A 27,842-nucleotide genomic window follows, 5' to 3' on the forward strand; every position below is an offset into this window, starting at 1 on the left:
GTGAATATGGCAAGTTCCTGAGGAATGAATTATTATGGCAGCTTTTGTAGTGAAGTAACTTGTTTGTATCTGTAGGCTTCCTAAAAATATCAGTACTAAAACATCCTTCTTTAAAATTAATTAAAATATCTAAAAAGGCTTTTGAAGCTCATTGTGAATCTCAAATTACTGTCAAGTGTATTCAGCCAATTAAAAAAACGTTCTGATACTCCATCACCATCCCATATTAAAAAAAAATGTCGTCGATGTAACTTTTCCATAATAAAATATTGTCTTTAAAACTATTATCTGACAAAAATTTCTCTTCATATTTGGCCACATATAAATTTGCCACCGATGGGGCCATAGTAGACCCCATGGCCACCCCTTTTATTTGTTTAAAAATCTTTTTGTTAAAACTAAAAAAAAAATTTTTGTCAGCACAATTTCTGCTAATTCAGTTAAAAACTGGTTGGGTATGCATCTATGTTCAGTGCGTTTTTCAAGATGAGTGATTATATCTATTGCAGCAATTTGAGGAATATTGTATAGAGGGACTCTATATCCAAGGTCACCATTGTGATTTTTTTCACTGGAAATCTTAACTTGTTCTAAAATAGTGATAAAATGTGCAGAATCTCTTATAAATGAGGGCATCTCAGAAATCTGTGGTTTAAGAAAAGTGTCTAAAAATGTAGAGAGGGGTTCAAGTAGACAACCAATGGCCGGACTATTGGTCTCCCAGGTGGATCAGTCATGGATTTGTGAATCTTGGGTAAGACGTATAGGGGTAGATTTACAAAAACGGCGCGTTCGTGTACTTTTGTTGGCGCTCCAGGCGCAAACAAAAGTACGCGGGATTTTAGTAGATACGCGCGTAGCCGCTAAAATCCGGGATCGGCGCGCGCAAGGCTATCGATTCCGTATAGCCGGCGCGCGCCGAGCCGCGCAGCCTACCTCCGTTCCCTCCGAGGCCGCTCCGAAATCGGAGCGGCCTCGGAGGGAACTTTCTTTTGCCCTCCCCTCACCTTCCCCTCCCTTCCCCTACCTAACCCACCTGCCCGGCCCTGTCTAAACCCCCCCCTTACCTTTGTCCGGGGATTTACGCCTCCCGGAGGGAGACGTAAATCCCCGCGCGCCAGCGGGCCGCTAGCGTGCCGGGACGCGACCTGGGGGCGGGTCCGGAGGGCGCGGCCACGTTACCGGACCGCCCCGGGCCGTAACCACGCCCCCGGGCCCGCCCCCGAAACGCTACATCCCGCCCCGAAAATGCCGCGCGGATCGGGCCCGCCCCCCCTCGACACGCCCCCGACACACACCCCTCGGAAAACCCCGGGACTTACGCGAGTCCCGGGGTCTGCGCGCGCCGGTAGGCCTAATGAACATAGGCGCACCGGCGCGCAGGGCCCTGCTCGCGTAAATCCGGGCGGATTTACGCGAGCAGGGCTCTTAAAATCCGCCCCATAGTGTAGGCATTATTGGGTTATCTACTTTCAAAAAACCTAACTCCTTGTTGGTTAAAAACCCTTTTTCCTTAGCAATCTTTAATATATCATCTATTTCTTGTTTTATTTTCTTGGTTGGATTATTATCTTTTTGATAAAAAGAATCAGACAGTTGTCGTTCGATTTCATTCTGAGTAGCAAGGAAGCCTGCAGTGTTCCAGCCCCCACAGGCCGAGGGACACAAGGTGGCGGCAACAGAGCTGGGCATCTCCTTGAGGAGAGGATCTCAAGCCAGTGATTCTGACTGTCACGGCTGTTGGGGATCCCAACTCTAGCAGCCAACAAACATGTGCAGTGGCAGTGTGGAGTAGTGTGGCCAGTGGGGAGTTCAGGCCCTTCTGGCCAAACACAAGCCTGTCACGGGGTTAAGAAGCACCAGCCAATGGAGACAAGCTAGAGGTAGTGTGGTTGCAAAGCCCTAGAAACTGCGAAGGCAGCATCCATGGCCTTTGGGGAGAGGAACTAGCTGTCACACATTCCTTTTCATCCATCCAGACCAGTCCAGGGGTTATGCTCCCCAAGCAACAGATGGAGGCATTCTAATTGTTTTTCTGATATCACCCTTTATAGGATCCCATGCTGGTCTCAGCCTGCCAGTATTCTATGTCTCCAGCAGAGATCTAATTAGGCTGAATGAAAAAGAATTGGATTGGAGTTGGCTGCTCCTGAGGTAATCGTGTTGGGCTCCCTCCCTTGCTTCACCATAGTCACTGGACCAGGGGGATTTCAGTTCTGGAACAGATTTCTTCCCGGCTATAATTGTTGGAATCACCTTTTTCCAATTCACTCTCCTTATCTCACCTTTTCGGCTTTCTCCTAAAAAAAACCCAAAAAACTGAATTCAAGGGTTCCTCCCTCCCTCTCTTATTTTTCCCCTTTTTCCTGTTCTGTGCCCTGCTTTTTTTCAATGGTTATTAAAGTTATGCAAAGAAAACAAAGAAGAAAGAGAAAAATACAAGGAACAGTTATACAGTCTGTTTGGTGAGTTTACAATTGTTTTGGGTTGTTTTTTTTTTTCACTTCAGGCAGCAATGTTCCCAGGCAGCAGGTTAGGACAGGAGAAGTGGGGGAGTAATGGTGGCAGGAAATGCATAGCACTTTGCAGCACATATAGGATTCACTCACATATGGTAGGGAGGGAAGCTTCTGCAGCACTTCTGGGGAGGAGAAGGGGAGCAGCACATGGAATCAACTGCCCTCAGGTGGGGTTGTGCCTCATCAGCAGAGTCTTCTGGTTAAGCCATTCCTGCCATCTCAGAGCTAAGGCCTCCTTCACTGATTCCCATGGCTTTGGAGGCCACAGCAACTTCCTCTGTGGGTTCTCTGCATGGGGCTCTTCACTCAGCGCTTAGTTGAACTCTGGAATTCATTGCCAGAGGATATAGTTGCAGCAGTTAGTGTAACTAGGTTTAAAAACGTTTTGGATAAGTTCCTAGAGGAAAAATCCATAAACTGCTATTACAGTAATTAATAAGCAATAGTAGCTTGCGATTTATCTAATGTTTGAGTATTTGCCAGGTTCTTGTTACTTGGATTGGCTACTGTTGGAAACAGGATACTGGGATTGATGGACTCTTGGTCTGACCCAGTATTGCATATGGAGAGATTGAAGAATCTAAATATGTACACCCTGGAGGAAAGGAGGAGCAGAGGTGATATGATACAGACTTTCAGATGCTTGAAAGGTTTTAATGATCCAAAGACATCGACAAACCTTTTCTTTCGGGAAAAAAAATCAGCAGAACCAGGGGTCACGATTTGAAGCTCCAGGGAGGAAGACTCAGAAGCAATGTCAAGAAGTATTTCTTCACGGAGAGGGTGGTGGATGCCTGGAACTCCCTTCCGGAGGAAGTAGTGAAGACCAAAACTGTGAAGGATTTCAAAGGGGCGTGGGATAAACACTATGGATCCATAAAGTCTAGAGGATGTGAATGAAGAGAAGAGGCATGGGGGTGGCTTGCGGGAATGATGGCTACTACCTGGAGATTAATATCCTTATTCAATAAACATACACACGGTTAATGCGACACCAACATTGCTCTATGCTTCAACGGCAAGAGGAAATGTGGAAAAAAGGACTGACTTGCACAGGCTGGGTAAACAAGCATGGGAGTAGCTTGCTTATTATGGTGGTTACTACCCCTAAACAATTAGCAAGATACTTCACTTAGATGCAGCACCAGCACTGCTATCTATATTGATGGCGGGGGTGGAAGGGAAATAAAACCAAAAAGTTGCTTATAAGGGCCAAGAGTAACAGCTAAGTATGAAAAAAATAAGTGTGAAAGCTTGCTGGGCAGACTGGATGGGCCGTTTGGTCTTCTTCTGCCGTCGTTTCTATGTTTCTATATCTTATGTTCTTATGTTTATTTAAATGTATTTATTTATTTAAAGCTTTTTAGACCGGTATTCGTGGTTACATCATATTGGTTTACAGATAACTTGAACGAAATACAGAGAACAGGGTGAGCAAAACTTGGAGCGGGGAATAATGTTTGATTACAGTGAACAAGACTGAGTTACTTACAAGGAGCATGGTTGGGTTGCAAATAGTACAGCGGAAAATGAGGGCATTAAGAAGGAGAGTACAATAAATGGGAATATATATATGGTACAATGTTCTCTCTTCTTTTGCAGATGCAGTTCCTAATGTTTGCACCGAGCATTCTGCAAGGGGCAGGGTGTAGTTACAGGGTTCTCCTCTATGGGGCCCCCTTCCCTGGGAATTCCTATTCGGAGTTCTGGGTGAAAGAGAGAGAGAAAGAGGAGGATTGGGAAAAGGAAAGTCCTTCAGATCGGATGAGTTGCTTTTGCAACTTAAGGAATTAAGGAAAAGTGGCAATGAGAGGAATTGGAAGAAGGGGAATATTTCCCTGAGGAAGGGAAAGTAGCAATAAGGGAAATAGGAAGAAGGGAAATATTCCCCTAAGGAAGAGGGTGATTCCCCTAGTTTTAAACCCCTCTCAATGTGTGTTTACTTAGTGTCAAGGAAGAGGGCCACACAAGAATAACCCCTCACTTGCACCCGGGGTGTGAGGGGACTGAGTTCTGTTAGCGACTCTGGGATAGATAATCCTAATGCCCTGATATTCTTTTCTCTGGGTCCCTGTGATTTGCACCCCAGACCTGGGAAAGGGGTACAGCAAAGAAAAGCACCACTCCACTGTAAACACAATGGGGCAGATTTTCAAAGGCTACGTGCGTAACCCGAAAAAATCTGCCCCTATGAGCACCGAGCCTATTTTGCATAGACTCAGCGGCGCGCACAAGCCCCGGGACGTGCGTATGTCCCGGGGCATCGAAAAAGGGGTGGGAAGGGGCGGGTCCGGGGGCGTGACGGCGGTCCGGGGGCGTGTACCGAGCCCTCCTCCATTCTGGCCGTGCCGGAGGTTCGCGCGCTGGCTGGCAAGACATAAAATAAGGTAAGGGGGAGGAATTTAGGTTGGGCTGGGGGGTGGGTTAGATAAGAGAAGGGAGGGGAAGGTGGGGGGGCCGGAAAAAAAGTTCCCTCCAAGGCCGCTCCGATTTCGGAGCGGCCTTGGAGGGAACGGGGAAAGCCATCGGGGCTCCCCTCGGGCTCTGCGCGCGCAAGGTGCACGTGTGCACCCCCTTGTGCGCGCTGAGCCTGGATTTTATAACATGCACGTGGCAGCGCGCGCATGTTATAAAATCGGGCGTAGATTTGTTTGTGCCGGGTTGCGCGAACAAATCTACGCTCGCGCATATGCTTTAAAATCTGCCCCACTGCTTTTACTATCAACTTGTAATAACATGGTGCTGATAAGGCAGTAATAGAGACAAACATTGAAATGGAGGAGGAAAAACAATTAAAAAAAAATTAGGTATAATTTATTCAGTAATGGATTGGTACTTAAGAGATGCCAGGTTAGCAATGGCAATATATACAATACAGATCATTAAGAGCAATAAAGAAAATGCCAGCATGGGCTATAACTTGTGACAGATTTCAATTTATGCCCCAAAATCCTTAGAGTAACTTTACACATTATACCATCCCCAGTCACAGTTTCCAGACCAGTAAGTGTGCACACCAAAAAAGAAAAAAACAGAAAAAAGATACATATATAGATATAAATATAGATATAAATAGATCGATAGAAGAAAGTTGGGGGCCTATGTAGTTTGGTGCAAGGTGTTGATAAACCACCACTCGGGAGTGCTGCTGTATTTTGGTATGGGTTGCATTCCCTCATGGAATAAACTCCAGTTCCCTAAATACTCAACTTGCCCAGCTAGGCTGGGTCCTCACCAGCCCTGTAGTGGGTCCTTGTCTGTAGAGTATGGAGGCAAAGAACACACTTGAGGCAGCTTTCATTGCAGGCAGGAAGAGAAGGGGTGAGCCCTCACGAGGCTCTTCCTTTTATTGTACATTCATACAAAGGCAGATGATGTGTCATTACATGATTGGCTACTTTCCCATAGCAACAGACGAGTCCCTACACTATTGGCTTTGGCTCAGGGGGTGTGCACGGATCATCTCATTGGCTGCTGAAATCTATACCTCCTGACTTTGTCCTGCCTCTGACTAGGGAACACCCAGCCCTACTTTCAGGCTAACAGGATTAATTATAAGCCAGAGAAATACATGAAGTCAGGTATCCTCTCCTTGGCAGAGAGGCTTAAGCACAAGTGATGCTTTTATTCAGGCAAAGGTCAGGGAGAAGGGAAGTTAGTGTTTAAACCTGATGAAATGGCTTGTGGCAAGTGCATATTTCCCACACTTGTCCTTCTACATTGGTTTATACTCAGTATGGGACAACCAGCAGTGTGTCTCCTGAAATTTAGCTGATAAGCCAAGCTAACAGTTACTGTGGATGTGTAGATGTTATAATACAGGTTTACATACATAAAGAAAGGCCCACTGTGTATATTGCTCCTGAGAAAGTTAATATTTGATTTTATGGGTACTTATCTCAGCTCTGTCCTTTGGAGAATGGCTCAAACCTCAGCTCCTGTATGTACAGACATTGGCAACCTTTTTCTGAACCCCCAAGTCTCCAGGATGCTGTGAAAAAGAGGAGGATGACAGGGAGGGGGAATCCTCCCTGCAGCCTAACACTCTCTAACACTGCTATGCAAACACTGTTCATTCTCTGATTCTTCCTCTCCATATCTGTTTGCCTTGTTTTCTTTTTTCCTTAGCTCTCTAGTTCTCTGTAAACCAGCAAGCTTCTTAGTCCTCAGACTGCACTCTCTCCCTCTCTCTCATCAGCCAGAGACAGGATGCTCCTGTCTGGCTGATGGCACATACAAAAACCATGGGGGAAAAACAAACACAACATGCCTTTTTTCTTCATCTGGCTTTCCATTGGCTAAGCTCCCCTTGATTTACTTCCTGGATCTCTTTTGAGTTCCCATTCGCTGGCTCAAAACATGGGATCTCCTAGGTTATGTCAATCTCATGAAGGAAGGGGAGGAGGCTTCTTGCACCTTAAGTCTTACTCTGAAACATATGGTTCTGAGAAAGCACAACTGCTGCAGTGAAACAAGACTGGTAGCACCTACAGACAATTTCTTCGGGTTTCTTTTATTATTTTTCCTTTCTGGTAACAGTGGACAGCTACAGATTGTAAGTACCTCTCTTTTAATATGTGATGGTGAGTCAGTGTAGCAATTCAATAGCACTCATTTTAAATACCAAAGTCTCAGACAAATACATGCTCATGGGGGTAGGGATCTGTACTGTAGTACTCTGCCACATTCACCCCCCTTAAAAAGGAGAATTTATCCTCATGTCTCTAAATAGGAAACAGGTTAATGCATCATTCCTAATACAATTTAATAAGATGCTTAATAAACCAATGACATTCATAATGGCTAATCAGGCCAGCCCCAATGTCCTGTTTATCTTAGTCACTAAACTCCGGGGCCACTCATACAGGAACATTGGAGGTCATGCCTAAGGTATCATACTTGAGCTTCTGAACTGTCTTTATCACCCTTCTGACTGATGGTTTGCCTCTCTCTCCAGCAGGTTTAATCCGGGGGACTTCCTCAGATAAGGAGTCTGTGTCATCTTCAACATGGGCATCTTGGTGGTGAACTTCAGGGGCAACCTGGGTTGCCTCACTAAGTTCACCTGGACCCTGAGTATCTGCTCCACCTGGAGCCTCATCCTCGCCACCTCGCAATGCTTTCAAGGGGTTAGGTATCAATGCTGCCTGGGGTCAGTCGGTTCAGAGGAGTGGTCTCTGGATTGCGATATAGGCGACTGAGGGGCTACCAAGGGAGGTTCTTGAAATGGTACACAGGGTTGGTTAGCTGGATCCTCTCTGGCTGGAGGGGGAGGTTCCTCGGGTGGCATAGCTGATGGTGGTTGGGTTTAAAGCCACATTAACTCGTTAGGGTCAGTACTCTCCTTCCTTATAAAAGGGGCAAAGTATTCTACTTCTGACTGGTGGTTGGGTTTAAAGCCGCACTAATTCGGCAGGGTCAGTACTCTCCTTCCTTATAGAAGGGGCAAAGTATTCTACTTCTTACTGAGAGTCCACACTCTCTGATAGGTCTGCTGGACAACGTAGGGTGACCCTTATACTTGTAAGTAGGTCACCACTTTGGCCCCTTGGTTATTGTAGTCTCTGTGGCTGAGGCTCAACCAGAGGACCTGTCTCAGCAGAGACCAACCGCACCATCTGCCGTATAGAGCAGATGCTCAGAGCCTTGCCCACTTGGTCTCACTTTTAGACTGGCAGGCTTGGCAGCTTGTTGACAATGACATAGGCCTCCTGGTACCATCTATTGAATAGTTTATGCTTCCCGGGGATACCAAAGGCCCTCACCAGTACCTGATCTCCTGGTCTCAGTTGCTGACTTTTTACACTGGCATCATATCTGACTTTGTTGCTGGCATTTCTGCTTCCATCAGCTTCAGCTGGAGCCTGGTAGGTCTGGTTCAATTGTTCTTTCAGATGTTCAATATACTTTAAATGACTTCCTGTGGAGTTACCATCAGGGGTCAGCCCAAAGCACACATCTACCAGCAATCGAGCCTCCCTGCCAAACATGAAGTAGTAGGGTGGATAACTGGTGACATAATTCTTGATGCAGTTGTATGCATGAACCACCCTGCTCACATGCTGACTCCAATGTTGTTTTTGCTTGGGGTCTAAGGTTCCCAGCATGTTTAACACGGGCCTATTGAACCTCTCAGGCTGTAGATCTCATTGAGGGTGGTACGGTGTGGTATGTCATATTTTTATTCCACATACCTGCAGCATTTTTAATCAACCAGCTATCAAAATCTTGTCCTTGATCTTAATAAACATAAGAAATTGCCATACTGGGTCAGATGAAGGGTCCATCAAGCCCAGCATCCTGTTTCCAACAGTGGCCAGTCCAGGCTACAAGTACCTGGCAAGTACCTAAAAACTAAGTATAACCCATGCTACTGATGCTAGAAATAGCAGTGGCTATTTTCTAAGTCAGCTTGATTAATAGCAGGTAATGGACTTCTCCTCCAAGAACTTATCCAAACCTTTTTTAAATCCATCTACACTAACTGCACTAACCACATCCCCTGGCAATATTTCCAGAATTTAATTGTGTGTTGAGTGAAAAAGAATTTTCTACGATTAGTTTTAAATGTGCTACATGCTAACTTCATGGCATGCCCATTATTCCTTTTATTATCCGAAAGAGTAAATAACCGATTCACATTTATCCATTGTAGACCTCTCATGATTTTAAAGACCTCTATCATATCCCCCTTCAGCCGTCTCCTCTCCAAACTGAAAAGCCCTAACCTCTTTGATCTTTCCTCATAAAGTAACTGTTCCATCCCCTTTATCATTTTGGTTGCCCTTCTCTGTACCTTCTCCATCGCAACTTATATCTTTCTTGAGATGTGGCAACGAGAATTATACACAGTATTCAAGGTGTGGTCTCACCACAGAGCAATACAGAGGCATTATGACATTTTCCATTTTATTCACCATTCCCTTCCTAATAATGCCTAAAATTCTGTTTGCTTTTTTGACTGCCACAGCACACTGAGCAGACGATTTCAATGTATTATCCACTATATCGCCTAGTTCTCTTTCCTGGGTGGTAGCTCCTAATATGGAACCTAACATCATGTAACTAAAAAGGCCAAAGAAGCCTCTTCGACTATACCATTGAATTCCGGACTTTAACGTCTGAACTCGCTTTGCAGGAGGACTGCCTGCAAGCTATCTACCTGGACGGGCTCTCTCCGCAACTAAAGGATGAATTGGAAGCACAAGAGCTCCCTTCTTCTCTCGAGGATCTTATCGATCTAACAGGCCAAATTGACCATCTTCACTAAGAGTGTCACCGGGAGAATCGGGTGCCCAAGAAACCCTCTCGGGTCCCTTCCCACTCGCCACTTGCTACCAACCCTACTACTGGTGGGAATTCTGCTGTGGCCAAAACCGACAAACCCATGCAGTTGGGTCATGGGCGTCTATCCCCAGAAGAGCGCCTCCGGGGAGACAAACAGACCTGTGTCTGTACTGTGGAGCACCCAGCCATCACCTACACCTATATCTGGCACTCCTACCACTACAAAGCTGAATATTAAATGCAGAATTTAAATTCTATGGGGTTCACAGTCTTCCAACTGCTGCATCAGTTATTGGTTGTTGGGTCTGCCCTATGAACCCCCCAGAGCATTTAAATTCTGCATTTAAGATTCAGCTTTGTAGTGGTAGGAGTGCCAAAGATAGGTGTTTCCACATTCTCATCAGCAAACAGTTCTGAATGTTGTAGAATTAAAATTGAAGAAACTGAAAGAAAAAAAACAAAATTTTAAAGGATTCTGGAAAAATATCTGGAGAGACAGAGTACATGTCTGGGCAGTGCTCAGACAAAAATAGACTGAGGAGGCTCTGAAGGCGCAAAACTCATGCAGGAACTTCTACTCATACTCAATAGAGTTCAAAGCTCTAAAACCTTGGTGAAACAAGTCTGTTCAGTGCCATCAGATGACATCACCCACAGATCATGGCTAATTCAGACTGCTTATCGACAGAAAACGTTATTACTCTTCCTCTTCCTACCCCAAACTGCTTGATTTTTAATAGTCCCAAGTCCTACTACCACTAATGTTTCCCAGTTCAGCAGAGTGCTCCTTATGTCGCAATCTTAACACAGATGAGCAAAAGCTCTGGCAGCAGGCAGATCTGGAACTCCCCTTTCCCTACACACACCTGTGTGCTAGGCTTCAGAAAGTAACATACCTGGAAGCTTTTCAGTTGTGGTCACCCTGATATTTGGTATATGTGGAGGGTGGGGCCCACACTCACCTACATTTTCTCTCTCGCTTTCTCTTTCCTCCCTCCAATGACCCCCGCACTATTCCTCTTCCCTGACACCAGGATTCTCCCCCTGGCTAGACATCTCTCTCAATAAAGAAAGGTCCTCAGTTTTCTATGATAGCCCCTCCCCTTCTAGTCAGCATGTAGGGAACAGAATGGGAGGGGGTGAGACTCAGGCTGGAGCAGATAATTTTTACTGTTGAAAAGTGATGCATAAAGTGTTTAAAGCAAAAGGGAAAACAATTACAGAAGACTGATGATAATAGTAAGATAAAATTTCAGACAGGAGGAAAACTATTCCCTGTTTCCAGTACAGACCCATGTTGTCCTTAGTCAGATAAAGTTTCTGGTCTGGTGCTGCTATAATTACTGTTTCTCCTGTTTTCACCAGAACTGAGCAATCATTCATCTTCCTAATCAAGCCTCATTAATCCTGTTGCTTTCCCCCCCTCCCAGGCACCCTAGAAGGAATAGGAGGAGAGAGGCAGCACCTTGAGATTTCTCAGGTGTCTCCAGAGAGTTCCTCCCCCCATGTCCAGGATTCATGGTCACAGATCAGGAGGGGAGAGGGGGAATGCAGTACCCAGCACCTTCTGCAGTGGTTGTGGGAAAGAGGTACCAGCACAGAATGAGAATTTTTAAACGTCCCCTCCCAGCCTCTGTCCTCCCTTTCCCTGCTCCTGCTCCAGCTCAGCTGTAGTTCAAAGAGCCCCATTTTCTCAATCCTGAATTGGAGCCTCTTTGGTTGGGACGAATGGCACACATTGGGGCAGATTTTCAAAGGGATAAGCGCGTAACCCCTGAAAAGCTGCCCCTTCCACCCCCTGCGCGTGCCGAGCCTATGTTGCATAGGCTAGGCGGCACACGCAAGCCCCGGGACGCATGTAAGTCCAGGGGCTTTCCCGGGGGCGTGTCAGGGGCGTGTCACAGCCGGCACGCTATCGGGGGCGTTCCGGGGCGGGGCCGTGGGCGTGGTTCCAGCCCAGGGGCGTTCCAGGGGCGTGGACGCGGCCTCTGGACCAGCCCCCGGACCGGAACATGGCACGCCAGCGCACGCAAATTACGCCTGCCCAAGGCAAGCGTAACTTTTGAAATAAAGGTGGGGGGGGGGGATTAGTTAGTGCCGGGGGGCGGGTTAGTTAGGGGAAGGAAAGGGAAGGTGGGGGGCGCCGGAAAGAAAGTTCCCTCCGAGGCCGCTCCGATTTCGGAGTGGCCTCAGAGGGAACGGAGGCAGACTGTGCAGCTCGGTGCGCACAGGCTGCTGATTTTGCGCACGCCGACCCCGGATTTTAAAAGATACACGTGGCTACGCGCATATTTTTAAAAATCTGGCGTACTTTTGTTTGCGCCAGTTGCGCAAACAAAAGTACACGAGCGCATACTTTTTAAAAATCTGGCCCATTGTTTTTTTATTTGGTGGTACTTGTGCAATGCTGTGCAGTAATGAACCTATGCCCATGCTATTTACCATTTCTAAAGCACTGCTAGATTTATGCAGTTCTACACATAAGAGACAGTCCATGGTCCATGGAGCTTACCATCTAGTCAAGGCAAACAGCAGAAAAGGACCAAATGGTCCATCCAGTCTGCCCAGCAAGCTTCTTATGATATCTGCCACGCCATGTAGGTCACCCCCAGATTTCTCTTAAGGATACATACATAAGAAATTAGAATCTATGAGAAATGTATTTATTATAGACAAGTGGTTAAGATTTAAAAGCAGCATCATAAAGGTGAATTTCTAATCTGGATTTGAATATGACCAGAGAAGATCATGATGCATCAACTCAGGAAGTGTGTTCAACTGTTCAACAAGTCCATGCAACAGTGAAAAGGATCTAGGCATCATCATGCATAATATGTTGAAATTTTCTGCTCCATGTGCAGTGTCACCAAGAAAGCAAATAGAATGTTAGGACTTATTAGGAATGGAATAGAGAATAAAACAGAGAATATTATATTGCCTCTGTATCACTCCATGCTGCGACCACATCTTGAGTGTTGTATGCAATGTTGGTCACCGTATCTCAAAGAAAGATATAGCAGAATTGGAAAAGGTACAGAGAAGGGCAACCAAAATAATAAAGGGGGTGGAACAATTCCCCTATGAGGAAAGGCTAAAGAGGTTAGAGCTCTTCAGCTTGGAGAAGAATCGGCTAAGGGGAGATATGATAGATGTCTATAAAATAATGAGTGAAATGGAACTAGTGAAAGCAAATTATTTTTTTAATCTTTCAAACAGTGTAGACTAGGGGACATGCAATGAAGTAACTAAGCCATACATTTTAAACACATAATAAAAAATAGTTTTTTTACTCAACACATAATTAAGCTCTGGAATTCATTGCCAGAAGACATGGTTAAAGTGTAGCTGAGTTTACAAAAGGTTTGGACAAGTTCCTGGAGGAAAAGTCCATAAACCATTATTAAGGTGAATTTGGGGAAATGGGATAAGCAGTATGGAATCTATTTTCATTTTGGGATCCTACCAGGTACTTGTGACCTTGATTGGCCACTGTTGGAAACAGTATATTGGGCTTGATGGAACTTTGGTCTAACCCAGTATGGAAAACTTTATGTTCTTACGGAAAGTGCAAAGTTGAGAGTTGGCAATGGAGGAGAAGGGGAAGGATAAGAGTGAACTTGCATGATGAAAGGAGTTTACGAGTAAGGTGTAAAGAAAAAGAGAATAGAAGATAAGTAATAAGGAGCTGCAGAGTGAATGCATTTGTAAGAAAGAGAAGCTTAAACTGTATGTAGAATCAAATGGGGAGACAATATAGTGATTTGAGAAGAGGGTTTACATGGCCATAGCAACAATGAAGGAAGGCAAGTCATGCTGTCAAAATTTGAATAGATTGTAGTGGATAAAGATGGTTCAGTGAGAGACCCACGAGAAGCAAATTACATTAGTTTGAAGTGGATGATTTTTTTGGTAGTGTGCTCAAAAAGGAAGGGATGGATTTTAGGAATGTTATAGAGGAAGAAATGATACACTTTAGCAGTGTTTAGTAGGGATGTGAATCATTTTTGAACGATTAAAATTATCGTCAGATAATTTTAAAATTGTCCAAAATCGTTAGAGTGCACGATACAATACAAATGCCCCAGATTTATAATCAGGGGCATTTGTATTATATCGTTAAATAGGGCATGTATGACATAGTGAGGGCAAAGGTAGCGCCGGCGCCATTTTGAAGATTGGCAATATGGCCCGCGTGCAGGAGGTCGCTCCTGGACCCCCGCTGGACTTTTGGCAAGTCTTGTGGGGGTCAGGAGGCCCCCCCCAAGCTGGCCAAAAGTCCCTGGGGGTCCAGCGGGGGTCCGGGGGCGATCTCCTGCACGCATGACATCGGGAGCCAGGAACCAAAATGGTGCCGGCGCTACCTTTGCCCTGTCACATAAGGGCAAAGGGCCACCGGCGCCATTTCTCTTAACGCAGTCGTGGCCAGAGAGAGGGAGATCGCGCCGGGACCCCCCCCACTGGACCCGAGGTAATTTAAAACATTTTGGGGGGGGTTCGGGAGGGTGGGGGATTTGTTTTAAAGGTTCGGGGTGGGTTTTAGGGTTTTTTTGGTGTGCTGGTTTTCCCGCCCTCCCCCGATTTACGATTTTTAACGATTTAAAAAAAAAAAAAATGACGATCAGATTTCCCTCCCCCCCCCAGCCAAAATCGATCGTTAAGACGATTGATCACACAATTCACACCCCCTAGTGTTTAGACATCTGTAGTGAAAGAGAGAGAGGCATCAAAGATGATGGGTCAAGGTGACCATGAGGATGAGTGTCATCCACAGAGATAGAAAAGGAGATTTGGGGGAAATTCTTAGCCATGTTAGGTTTAAGGTGGTGATGTCAGACAAGCAAGCTAAGATTTGAAAATGGATTGGAGGTGATGGACATGTATTAATCATCTGACCTTTACTGTTCAGAGAAACATATATGTCATTAATGACATCACTGTTAAACAGAATACCCTCTCAGGTGGATCAGGGAAAACAATCTAAAAAAACAGTAGGTGACTGTTGAATGGATAGTGCAACTGTGTCAAACAGAGCAACATTTATAGCTTCAAAGTGGACAGCCACCAATTATAACAGGAAAAAGAGGGGTCAGACTGGTGGGGTGAACAGGCCTGGCCAGAGGTAAAACCTGTGCAAGAAAGTATGAATCACTGAAAGGCATGTGTTTTGATTGGTGGTAGTCCTGACTTTAGATAGTCTCAGAGTAAAGGGAATGAACTGTGGTATTGCTGGGCCTGGGAAGCCTGAGTTAAAAGTTTTAAAAAGTGTATTCAGACATAACTATTCAGGATTAAAAAATCCAACAATTCAAAGCCATATCTATCACATGTTGAAACAGAAACAATATTATCCATTTAAATACAAATTAACCATGTTGTACTTTGAATAACCTTTTTTTTTACCTGTATGGAAGACACTGTGTTCTAGCTATGAAATAGACCACAACACAAGCTATGAGAGAACAAGACTTTTCAGATTATTATCAAAAGAATATTAAAAGTAAGAAAAATAGTATATTCTATATACACATATCGAAAAGCCCCTTGATCTTCATTGACAGATTTGTATTCTATCTGGGAAGGTAAATTAATATTAAATAGGGCTCTGTCTTCAGAAATTTCTGTTGGATCCCATATAAAATATGGAAAACCTATTCTGTTTTTAGGAGCGAGAACAAGAACTGGAACAGCTGACCAAGGAGTTACGTCAGGTGAATCTTCAGCAGTTTATCCAGCAAACAGGAACAAAGGTTACTGTGCTACCAGCAGAACCAAGTGAGGTGGAGGCCTTACAGGCCGAGAGCGAGAAAGGTACAGTTTGCATTAGAGAACACCCTCCTCCATTTCATACAGAACTGTCTGGTGTCACTGCTACAAGACCAGCACACAAAACCCTACTCTAATTCTCCCCCCATACTCATGCACTTTGCAGCCTGTAAGGCTGAACACTATTATCTGACTTCAGGAAGGACAGTTCAGGTAATCAGTGTTGAAAGATAGCATAGAAAGTTATGGAAACTTTTGCAAATAGGACCTAATACAATAGAGCACAACCTGCACAAGAAAGACACTAATAGCGAGGAAGAGAATGAGAGATTATATCACCCCTACTCTTAAGAGCTTGCATTGGCTATAGATGTGTTAGTGGATAAAATTTAAGATTGAATTCATAAAAAAGGGAATGGCCCCACTAAATTGAGGGACCACATTGAAAGATAAACTCTTTGAGGTGATTTTTCAAAAGATACGCGCATAAAAAATAGCACATGCGCACATAAAATGGCATATATGCGAGTATATGCGCATTTGATAACCGCAACATATGTGCATAAATTGGGAACCACAAGTAAATTTGCACAAAAAGGGGCAGGTTAGGAGCGTTCCAGAGAAAGGGCAACATTTACAAGCAAAGGTTGCTATTTTACAACATGTCAAAGTGACATGCTTAAGTCTTTTAGTTGCAGAAATATTTACCGTATTTTTCACTCCATAAGACGCACCTAAGATTCAGAGCGGGAAAATTAAAAAAAAAAAAAAAATGGTGTGCTAAACTGGCTCTGTTCCCGGGCGTCTGTGCAACTTATGGAGCAAATTAAGGTAGGGCATACAATGGTTTTTTTTGTCCCCATCCCAACCCTTTAAATTTAATTAACTACAAACCCCCCCCCCCCAAGACTTGCCAAAAGTCCCTGGTGGTCCAGCGGGGGTCCAGAGCGATGGGGAATGGGGACAAAAAAAAACCATTGGTTGTAGTTAGTTTTTTTAAAAAAAATTTTTATATTCGCTCCATAAGACGCACAGACACTTTCCCCCCACTTTTGGGGGAAAAAAGTGCGTCTTATGGATCGAAAAATAAGGTACTTCTGCTCAATATCTTGTGTAAGGGATTGTAAACATCTTAAATGTGAAAAAATGATTGGGTGGGGGTCTGGCTGAAATGGGGGGGACTTCAGGCTGAAGAGCCAGGAGGAGGTCGCGAACTGCAGATGGACTGAGCAAACTGGTAGACTAATTAGTAATACTGATTATTTTTTAACCTCGCGCATGTTATAAAATCCCCTGATTTATGCATGTTAAAGCCAACTTGTGGGCGAGTTAAATGCATCTAAGTAATGTAAGTAAAATCTATTTGCGCATGCCTTAAAATTTGAATTACAAATATGCAGGTATTTCATTTGTACACACTTAACCAGCTAAAATCCGACTTATCTGGCTAATTAGTGCCTTTGCAACTACTTAGATGGACAACTTTGAACTTATCCAAATAAAACAGTGCTTTTCTTTAGACTTTTTTGGCTATCTTACATACTCTGATGTCTGAAAAGTACTACTTAGATGGACAAGTAGCGCTATTCAGACTTATCCAGCCAAGTACTGCTACTTAGCTGTATAAATTGAAGCTTATCCATATGTGCCGCTACTTTTTTCAGATAAGTCCAAACTTGCGCGGCTTGCATTTTTTACTTACGCAGACATAAATATGTACTCATATTTTACAACCTGCGCATATCATTTGCATACAAGTTATAAAATACAGTAGTACATTTGTGTGAGCCCATATACATGTGTATATGTGCGCATACAATCAGTTTTGAAAGTTATCCTTCCTGACAGTATATATACTGTATGACAGTGGTTCTCAACCAAGTCTTGGGACACAACTAGCCAGTCAAATTTTCAGGATATCCATAATTAATATGCATGACAGAGATCTATGCATTTCCTCCATTGCATACAAATCTATCTCATGTATAGTCATGTGGCTATCCTGAAAACGTGACTGGCTAAATGTATGCCGATGACTGGTTTGACAATCTTTGCTCCAAGATACAGTTTGAGAACAGCTGGGGACATGTTAGATCAGATTAGAACATACCAGAGAAACAGCTTTTTCCTATTTAGCATGCAAAGGGGCCATTGCAATATGGTGCGCTGAGCCAAGCACACTGTTAACATGCAGTTGGACGCAGGTAAAATAGGCACTAATCAATCCCCTAATGCAATAAGGGGATTAGAGTATATTCAACGTGGGTCCAACACGGAGTGAATGTAATAGCGCTCTTCACATGCAAATGCATGTGAATGAGGCAATTAGGCATTCACTCCGATGCAAAAAGAAAAATGTGCATCTTGGACGCACATTTAAAGGAAAATTATATTCTTACCTGATAATTTTCGTTCCTGTAGTACCAAGGATCAGTCCAGACTGCTGGGTTATGCCTCCCCTCCAGCAGATGGAGTCAGAGAGAAAACTGAAAGCACCCCCTAGATATACTGGTGTGCCACCTGCCATCCTTCAGTATAATGAATATCAAAGCAGAAGAAAAGTAAAACAAATCCTCCGCCAACTTAGCCACTAATTAAACATGGCAACCGTCTAGATCAAGTAGTAAAATTCTTCACAGGAAAAACCTTATGAATAATAAAATGTGCAAACATTGCAAACAGTAACCAACCTTCAAAAAGGCACCACCCTCAAAAAGAAATGACAAGGGATAGTCACCTACCGTGTTGAAAAATCAAAAAGCTATAGGAAGAAAATAGTTGTTTGAGCGGACTCTTCTGACACATAACATCGGGCGGGCGTCTGGACTGATCCTTGGTACTACAGGAATGAAAATTATCAGGTAAGAACATAATTTTCCTTTCCCTGTATGTACCAGGATCAGTCCAGACTGCTGGGATGTACCCGAGCCGCCTTAAATGGGGTGGGACCCAGAGAGTCCCGCTCGAATTACACTGCTGCCAAAGGAATCAGCTGAAGGTCCCCGAACATCGAGCCGATAATGACGAGCGAAGGTATGCAACGACATCCACGTGGCTGCCCTGCAAATCTCCTGGCTAGAAACTAGCTGACTTTCTGCCCAGGAAGTCGCCTGAGAACGCAGTGAGTGGGCCTTAAGCCCCTCAGGAACAGACTTACCACAACCAATGTATGTGGATGCTATCGAGCTCTTCAACCAACGAGCAATAGATGCTTTGGATGCCTGCAGGCCCTTCCTGGGCCCCTGCCACAGGACAAACAAGTGATCCGACCTTCTGAAGTCATTAGTGACCTCCAAATATTGTATGAGCACCCGACAAACATCTAAACGCTTCAAATCTGAACCGTGCGAAGACTTTAGCTCCGTCGCCGAGAAGGAAGGCAATTCCACCATCTGATTAACATCAAAAGCAGATACCACCTTCGGCAAGAACGAAGGAACCGTACGCAAAGACACACCGGCCTCCGAAATGTGCAAGAACAGTTCCCTGCACGAAAGTGCCTGTAGCTCCGACACCCGGTGGGCGGACGCGATGGCCACTAGGAAGACGGTTTTGAGTGTTAGATCCTTTAGGGAGGCCCGCCTGAGAGGCTCAAAGGGGGCCGCGTTGAGACCTTTGAGAACCAAATTCAAATTCCAAGAAGGACAAGGGACTCTAAGTGGTGGGCGCAAGTTCCGAACGCCATGCAAAAATCGAGCTATATCTGGGTGACACGCGAGAGAGGATCCTTCTACCTTTCCCCTCAAACATCCCAGAGCCGCTACCTGAACCCTCAGTGAGCTGAAAGCCAAATCCTTTTTCAAGCCATCCTGCAAGAACGTAAGGATATCACTTACCGAAGCCCGGTGCAGCGGGATTTTAGAGGCAGCGCACCAGGAGTCAAATACTTTCCACACTCTGGCATAGGCCAGCGTGGTGGAGGGCCTTCGCGCACGCAGAGGGTGGAAATGACAGGTTCTGAATATCCTTTCCTCCTCAACTGCCTCCTTTCATAAGCCAAGCCGCCAGACAGAAGCGATCCGCCAGATCGAAAAATACGGGCCCCTGCCGAAGCAGGTTCGGAAGATGGCCCAGACGGGTCTTCTTGGCCACTCCGTGGCCACCAGAATCACTGGCCCGCAATGGGATTCTATGCGTCTTAACACCTTGCCTATTAGGGGCCACGGGGGAAACACATAGAGTAGGATGTGACGAGGCCATGGAAGCACCAGGGCATCTACCCCTTCCGATCCGTGTTCTCGCCGTCGACTGAATGGCTCCAACAGCGGCAATTGAACGCCATAATCCCCTGATCTCTGGTCCCAACGAGAAAGGAGAGCGTGTTGCAAAGGACGCATATGTGCAAAGGCCCACGGCACCATCTCCAGAGTAGAAACCATATGTCCAATGACTTGTAAATAATCCCAGGCCGTAGGTAAAGGGAGGTCTAGTAGGTTCTGCACCTGAACCATCAGGTTCTCTAGTCTTTGCTGAGTGAGGAATACCTTGCCCTCCAAGGTATCGAAACGTGCCCCCAGAAATTCCAACTGCTGACTCGGAACCAACTGGCTCTTCGCAAAGTTGACTACCCAACCTAGTGATTGAAGTTGCTGTACAACCGACTGGACTGCTCGCCTGCACGCGTCCTCCGACTTTGCCCGGATGAGCCAATCGTCCAAGTAGGGATGCACCAGTATTCCTTGGCGTCGCAGATAGGCTGCGACTACTACGAGAACCTTGGTAAACACTCTCGGAGCCGTGGCTAGCCCGAACGGAAGGGCGCAAAACTGGAAGTGTTCCCCCAACACCATGAATCTCAAGTACCTCTGATGACGTTCCCTGATCCCGATATGAAGATACACCTCGGCTAGATCCAAAGAAGCCAAAAATTCTCCCTTGTGGACGGCCGCAATAACAGATCTTAGAGTCTCCATGCGAAACCAGGGAACGCGCAAGGCCTTGTTCACTCTTTTCAAATCCAAAATTGGGTGAAACGCACCTTCCTTCTTTGGGACCACGAAGTAAATGGAATACCTGCCTGTCCTGGTCTCGTCCGGAGGAACAGGCAATACTGCTCCCAGGGTCCGTAACCTGTGTACAGTTTGGGCGATAACTAGTCGCTTCTCCTGAGGACCGCAAGGAGAGATCATAAAAAGATCCCGGAGGGGCCGAGCAAACTCCAACTCGTAACCGTAACGAACAACGTCAAGGACCCACTGATCCGACGTGACCTTGACCCATTCCTCCCAGAACAGGGACAACCGACCTCCGATGCGGGGGAGGGAGGAATGGGCCCGCGCGCCTTCATTGCGAAGGCTTCCCGGTGGGGTAGTTCTGCGAGGATCCCAAACGCTGCGGCCGCCTGCCTCGAAAGGAAGGAGACCAAGGCTGAGACCTGGGAACCTGCTGTTTCTGTGGAAAGGGAGCACCCCTTCCCATGCGAAACCGGCGTTGCCCACGAAATCGGGACCGCACATTCCCAAAAGATCGAAAGGAACGGGGCTTGTCCTCCGGTAACTTATACACCTTATTCTCCCCCAAATCTTTGATGAGCTGATCCAGTTCCTCACCAAACAACAACTTTCCCTTGAAGGGAAAGGAGGCTAGACGCGATTTAGACGAGGCATCCGCCGACCAACGCCGGAACCACAATTAACGGCGAGCAGCGACCGCCGATGACATAGTACGGGCCGAGGTTCTCAACAAATCATACAAAGCATCCGCCGTGTAAGCAACCGCCGCCTCCACACAGTTGGCCTGTTCAGCCTCGACCGCGGCATCTGGAGGCTGAAGACAAAAAGCGCGCCAAAGGTAAGGTGCCTGCTAGCAGAAAAAAAACCGCGCCAAAAAAACAGCTGCCTCAGCGAACTGCAAAGACGCCGGGTGAAAAACTTTCCACCCCCTCCGGAGTCCCTGGTCAGCGCGGCAGGCTAGGGCTTCAACACAGACCACAGCCTGCTCCCAACAGGACTTACGGGTCCTTGAACTCCCCTTGTATAATCTTATTTTTTTTTTTTTTATAAATAAAAGAAAGCCCTCTTCAGGTTATAAACCTGGAATAAATATACTTAGAGGTGGGGGAGGGTGACCGGACCACCGGTAGGCTTTCCCCCGGACCAAAGGGACAAACTAAACCGGGAACATAAATGAGAGCAAAGCTCTCATAGCCTGCCTCAACGCTGCGCTGAATAAGGTAGAAGAACAAGCACCTGAGAAAAAGCTAGTACACTTTTTTTTTTTTTTAAACTAAGACAGAAAGAAAGAAATAAACCAGTTGATCTAGACAGTACAGGCAATAAAGTAATAAATAACACCTGAGAGGAATTTTAGTCAGGATAGACAGGACCGCAGGTTATGTCTCTCAATCTGCTGGAGTCAGAGGAAATACTGAAGGATGGCAGGTGGCACACCAGTATATGTAGGGGGTGCTTTCAGTTTTCTCTCTGACTCCATCTGCTGGAGGGGAGGCATAACCCAGCAGTCTGGACTGATCCTGGTACGTACAGGGAACTGTCATCTATTAACGCCTGCCAGGAGCAGACGTTAATAGATGTGCGCATCAAAAAAAGAAGAAAAAGAAATCCTCGTGCTGGTCCCGATGAGGTGCCTGAGCCTCAGACAAAAGCAAAAAGCCGCGGGTAGAAAACAAAATATCCCTGGTACTGGCTCTCTGCTCTCCTGGATCTCCCCAGCCCGGGCGACAGGACTAGTGCCGTAGAGCTGAGGTGACTGAAACCGTGGTAACAAGCTCACAACAGGAAAATGTCATCCATTTAAACTGCGGGGAGAGAGGCAATCGTGAGCAGCCATACAAGATGGCAGTTCCTCTCCCTCCCACCCCACCCTGCCCCCAAATACAAAAGATCACGTACGATTTCCATTCTAACTTGGAACATGAAGCACCTTTGTCTTGACTTCCTGGTGTGATTTTTAGCCTGCTGATGAACTGCTGTGAAAAAACGTCCTGGGAGACAAGAGGGAGATGGAGGAAGAACATCTAAGTCACGTGGCAGATAAGGTCCTTCAAGATGCATTCCCAGTGACAGGCAGGGCTTTGAAGTTTGATCGCGTCCCAGTGCCTGAGCTAAATAATATCAACAGTACTGCAGAGCAAAAACAGACGCCGAGTTCAACAGCGTCTGTTTTCCTTAGCGGCAGACAGCCACAAAAACCGACGCTGATAAACCCGGCATTGGTTTTCTAAAAACCAATGCCGAGTTTATCGGCGTCTGTTTTCCTTAGCGGCGGACAGCCACGAAAACAGACGCCAATAAACCCGGTGTCGGTGTTGGTTTTTCAGCAAACTAGTCACGAAAACCAACACCGACACCGGGTTTATTGGCGTCTGTTTTCGTGGCTGTCCGCCACTAAGGAAAACCGGCGATAAACTCGGCATTGATTTTTAGCGACTAAAACCAACGCTGGGTTTATCGGCATTGGTTTCCCTTACTGCCGTACGGCGGTCACGAAAACAGATTTGTATTTTATAATCTGCAGAGACCAGATATGCACAGATTCTAAAATTCTATTGTAGATCTCCATGCACTCATATGCACTGAGATCTCTAAATGTTATCCTTTATGGCTTTTAGTGTTATTTTAAATTATGAATGTTATGTTGTGAACTGCATTTATTGTATTTCTACTGTTTATGTGGTATATACATTTATTAAATAAATAATGAAGGTGCATTTATAACTGCCTGCATTGGTGCAGAGTCGGTGGGTACTTTTTACCTGTAAACTTTCCCCCAGTTTTCAAAAGAGAAAGTACGCATGCATTTTCCTGTTGAAAATTATCCTACCAAAGTACTCCACCTCATTTTTATGCAGGAATAGATTTTTTTAGGAAAAGTTATGCACATATTTTTGAAAATGCAAAAGTATCTGCAAAATTCCCTACAGAGGGCCGGATTTTATAAATTAGCGCGATCTCGTACTTTTGTTCGCGCACCAGGCGCGAACAAGAGTATGCGGGATTTTAATAGATATGCGCATAGTCGCGCGTATCCATTAAATCCGGGGTCGGCGCGCACAAGGCTGCCCAAAATCGGCAGCCTGCGTGCGCCGAGCCGCGCAGCCTGCCTCCGTTCCCTCCGAAGCCGCTCCGATTTCGGAGGGGCCTCGGAGGGAACTTTCCTCCCACCCCCTGGCCCTATCTAACCCCCCCCCCCCTACCTTTGTCGGCAAGTTATGCGTAACTTTGCATGTGCCGGCCGGCTGCCCCGCTCCGAGTTCCGGTCCCGGGGGCTGGTCCGGAGGCTGCGGCCACGTCCCCGGAACGCCCCCGGGCCGAAACCACGCCCGCGGCGCCACCTCGAAACGGTGCATCACGCATGACACGCCCCCAAAACGCCGCGTCACTGCCGGCATGCCCCCCCAACATGCCCCTCCATGCAAGCCCCGGGATTTAAGCGCGTCCCTGGGCTTACGCGCACTGCCAAGCCTATGCAAAATAGGCTCGGCGCGCGCAGGGGGGTTTGGGGTAGGTTTTCGGGGGGTACGCGTGTATCCTACACGCGTACCCCTTTGAAAATCTACCCGCATGCCTACAAGAACACCTCTTCACACCACAAGCAAAAGTAAAAGCATACAGGCCCTATGTGAGTACTTTTATCTGCATGTGTGGTGAGCAGGTTTTAAAAGCCTGTTTCTCAAGTAATGCCCTGTTTTACTAATGGAAACAGCTTTGAAACCCCCCTCCAAAATAAGGTCTTATTTTTAAAAAAAAATGTTTAAACGTAACCAGGTTTCTTGATTTCCTTTCTTGTTTAGAGACATTTCAGTCTGGATCCCTGAAACGTCCTGGTTCATCCAGACAGCTGCCCAGTAACCTTCGGATTCTGCAGAATGCACTGTCATCTGGCTTTAATCCTGAGGGCATCTATGTATAATGATATACCTCTACTGGAGATACCCTGTGAAAGGAGCAAGGGCACTTCCATTCTGCAAATTTTGAACATTGTTTAGACACATTGCTATGTGGGGAGCCTCCATCCTTGTTCTATGCCACTTGGAGCCATAAGAACTGCACTGAAGTTGAGAAAAACTCTAGGAACTATACTGCCATAAATAAGCAATTGCAAGTCACTAAATGGTAATGATAGTGCAACAGTTTGACATTTGCAATTATTATTATTAGAAATGGTATCGAAAAAATATTCCTGTGGTTTCCAAACTTCTGGATTCTGGATGTATGCAAGAGCTAAGAGTAAAACACAAGGTTGACAAGATAGTATTATTTCAGTCAAAACAAATAGTGCTTTTTTATATTTTTGCAGCTTTAATACTGGAAATGTACTGATTTAACTTTTAAGTTATTTTGCATTATTTTGTCCTTATATGTACCTTTGATTGACCTGATTGAGTGTTGCCAGTGACATTTGAGACCCACCTTAAAGTTTTTCTGGGAGTTGTTGGTGGGTTCAGAGGCATGGTTTTGTGGACCCCATTGTATTATTCCACATATTTGAAAGTAAACAACAGATCTTAAAAAGAGGAAAAAACATTTCTCATGGTTCTGAAGACTTTAGTTATTGCAATTAATTGATGGCTGCATGAATGCTTACATTTGTACAAGTATTTTTGTTTATTCCATTCTTGCCTTTTTTAAATTGGCGATTCAGTTAAAGCTGTTTCTCAGTTTGAAAAGAAACTGTTATTATTTAGACATGGTTGTCCAGTATTTCATCATTTGTGAAGCACAAACTACAGAAATGTTGCTAGAATTTAAAATTTGTTTTAACAAAATCACTGGTCCTGTGTAAATTATGATACATTTACCATATATATTGCCTACTTACAGTATGGAGAAATAGTTTTCCAGCAAATGAAAAAAGGCCTTCAGATTTTCTTGGCAGATTACGTGGCTTAGTTACAGTTCTAGGAGTCATTAGATTTCAGAGGAAACATTCTGTGCAGACTGTGATAGTGTAATACAATGTAACATACAAATAATCCAAAGATGGTGTAGTACTTGAGTTTAGAGCCTATTCAAGTCCTCCCTTCAGCTCTTAAAATCTGTTGTTTCAAAAACTCCCACAGCACAATATCTTTTCACTGGTAGGCCGAGGACATAATAGTTAGATTATATTGTTTTATATGGAATAAGCAGATCTATGACACAATGTAGCACCCGGTTTACAAAATAATCAACTTCCTTTAGCAATGCTTTACTTTTTTCCTCTGGCTCACTGGACTGGATATCAGGTTTTTACTCCTCTCTCCATTATTTCCAGCAATTCATTCTAGAGTTCAGCACTTCTTGCTTTCAACTAGAAACTCACCTGCAATGTGTAGTAATCTCTGGCTGAATGATATGGTTACAGAAAAAAAAAACAGCTTTATGCAATTATCTAATGCTGGGGAGGAAGAGGAAGTTTTGGACCAAGCATTCTTAATTGTTATACAGTGTGAACTCTTGAGGTCAGCTGATGAACAACAAAGTAACATTGTTGATATGTAGATCTAATGAAAGGAAGTGTTGAAAAAATCTGAGTTTTAATTTCTCTTAATGGTGAAAGACACCAGAGACTGTAGCAATAAAAGTATAAAAATAAAAATGCTTGCATTGTATTTTTACAATTGGTAGCATGGTAATGCTGTAATGAGGTTTAATTAAGGCTAAACAGATGAAAAGTAGTTTCCACATCTGTTTAGTTCAACTTGTCTATCGATTTGAAGTGATTATTTTCTGTAGTTTAGCCTGCAGTTACCATCCAATTGAGGTAACAAATAATTCTTCTCTCTCTCGCTGCCTCTGCCCCTTTAGTATCTATGAACTCCTATTGAGTCCAATTTTATAACATAGTACTTAGGGCTGGCATCCACAGAATGGATTTTCAAAAGCACATAATACACCATTTTACCACACATGAAGGTGAATTTTAAAAGCCTGACGCTCTCCGAAATAAGAGAATGAGTCAATATTTTGGGCTGGTGTGAGCCAAGTGGATTTTAGAAGCTGCTGGGGCACGTGCATACTTGCTGCTGCACGCACAAAAAGGTTTCAAAAGGGGGGTGGGGCATGGTCATACTGGGATTTAAAATTGAAATTTGCATGCAAATACTAATGCGCACTGGCATTTGCCAAGGTCCCCTGATGCTTAATTTTACTTCTGCTATGGATGGCATGTAAGTAGTTAAACAAAAATATATAGGCAGATCAGCAGGGTTTTAAAGGTAGGGGCAAACAGGGGGGAAGGGAGGCCATTAAACTAGGGGGGGTTGGAAGTCCTGCCCCTTAACTCTGCGATCTGGGAACGAACTGGGAAAATGGCCAATGGCGGCATGCATAGATTTTAAAAATCCCCCACTTCCATGGTAGAAGTGACATTTGCGTGCACAGGCATGCGTTCACTTAAAATTGCGTGTGTGTAGTCAGACTATTTTATAATATGCGTGCATATATGTGCTTATGTTATAAAAGGACCGCGTCTCTGGGCATGGGCCAACGAACGTGCACAAATGTGCCTGTGCGCTGCTATGAAAGTTGCCATCTTAATGATTATAGGCCTTTTGGAAATTACCAATGGGTTGTATGTAAACATACATGAGGAAGCAAAAGGCATTCCCAGAGCAGAAAATTCATACATGCATACTTTCTGAAATTGAAAGTATGCATGTAAATGTACACATGAACATTTGCACCCACTCCCATGGAGGCAGAAATGTGTGCGTGTATGCTGTGCAAGGGTTCACACATACCTGCTCATTTTCAAAATGGACTTATGCATGTAAGTCCATTTAGAAAATTATAGCTGATGTCCACAGCCCAATTTCATAACATAGCACTTAGGGTTGAAGTCTGCACAAAGAAAGTACTTTGTACATGTTGATTTCTGCCATAATTTTCAAAACAGACTCATGCACATCAGTCCACTTTGAAAATTAGAAGATAGATGTGAACTCTTTCATGGCATACATGGAAGCAAGTTTAAATGTTCACACACGTACATATTTTCAATTTTAGAAAGTATGCCCATAAATGGTTTCCCTGCCCCAACTCTGCCCCAGGAATGCCTCTTTCAAGTACACATGAAATTGGTTCTGTGCATACTTTTATACATACAACCCCTGGAATAGTTTTCAAAAGGCCTAAACAGTATTTGTGTGTGTTAAATGGTGTTTTATGCACATATGTAACCCCTTTTTTTCTCAGGGTCACCTTCAGAAACTGCAGAGGTAGGGATCAACCTTGCTGTAGCCCCAGGAACAGTCTCTAGTCCTCCAGGGATCACCAGCAGGGACCAGACACTCTCTGGGAAGCCCAGGGGAAGACTAACTAGCCTAAACAA

The 27,842-nt window shown here is 45.0% G+C and overlaps 1 protein-coding gene across 1 annotated transcript in view; it reads left to right on the plus strand.

Moving 5' to 3' along the window:
- RASSF8 (Ras association domain family member 8) overlaps positions 1 to 26,738 on the plus strand; it is a 436,900-nt gene extending 410,162 nt beyond the window's left edge. Inside the window, 2 exon segments of the mRNA XM_029600163.1 lie at positions 15,470 to 15,614; positions 24,322 to 26,738. Of these exon segments, the coding sequence (XP_029456023.1) occupies positions 15,470 to 15,614; positions 24,322 to 24,440 (264 nt within the window). The 3' untranslated portion in view covers positions 24,441 to 26,738.
- Positions 26,739 to 27,842: the final 1,104 nt, after the last annotated feature.

Source organism: Rhinatrema bivittatum, chromosome 4, assembly GCF_901001135.1.
Source record: "Rhinatrema bivittatum chromosome 4, aRhiBiv1.1, whole genome shotgun sequence".
Taxonomy (NCBI): domain Eukaryota; kingdom Metazoa; phylum Chordata; class Amphibia; order Gymnophiona; family Rhinatrematidae; genus Rhinatrema; species Rhinatrema bivittatum.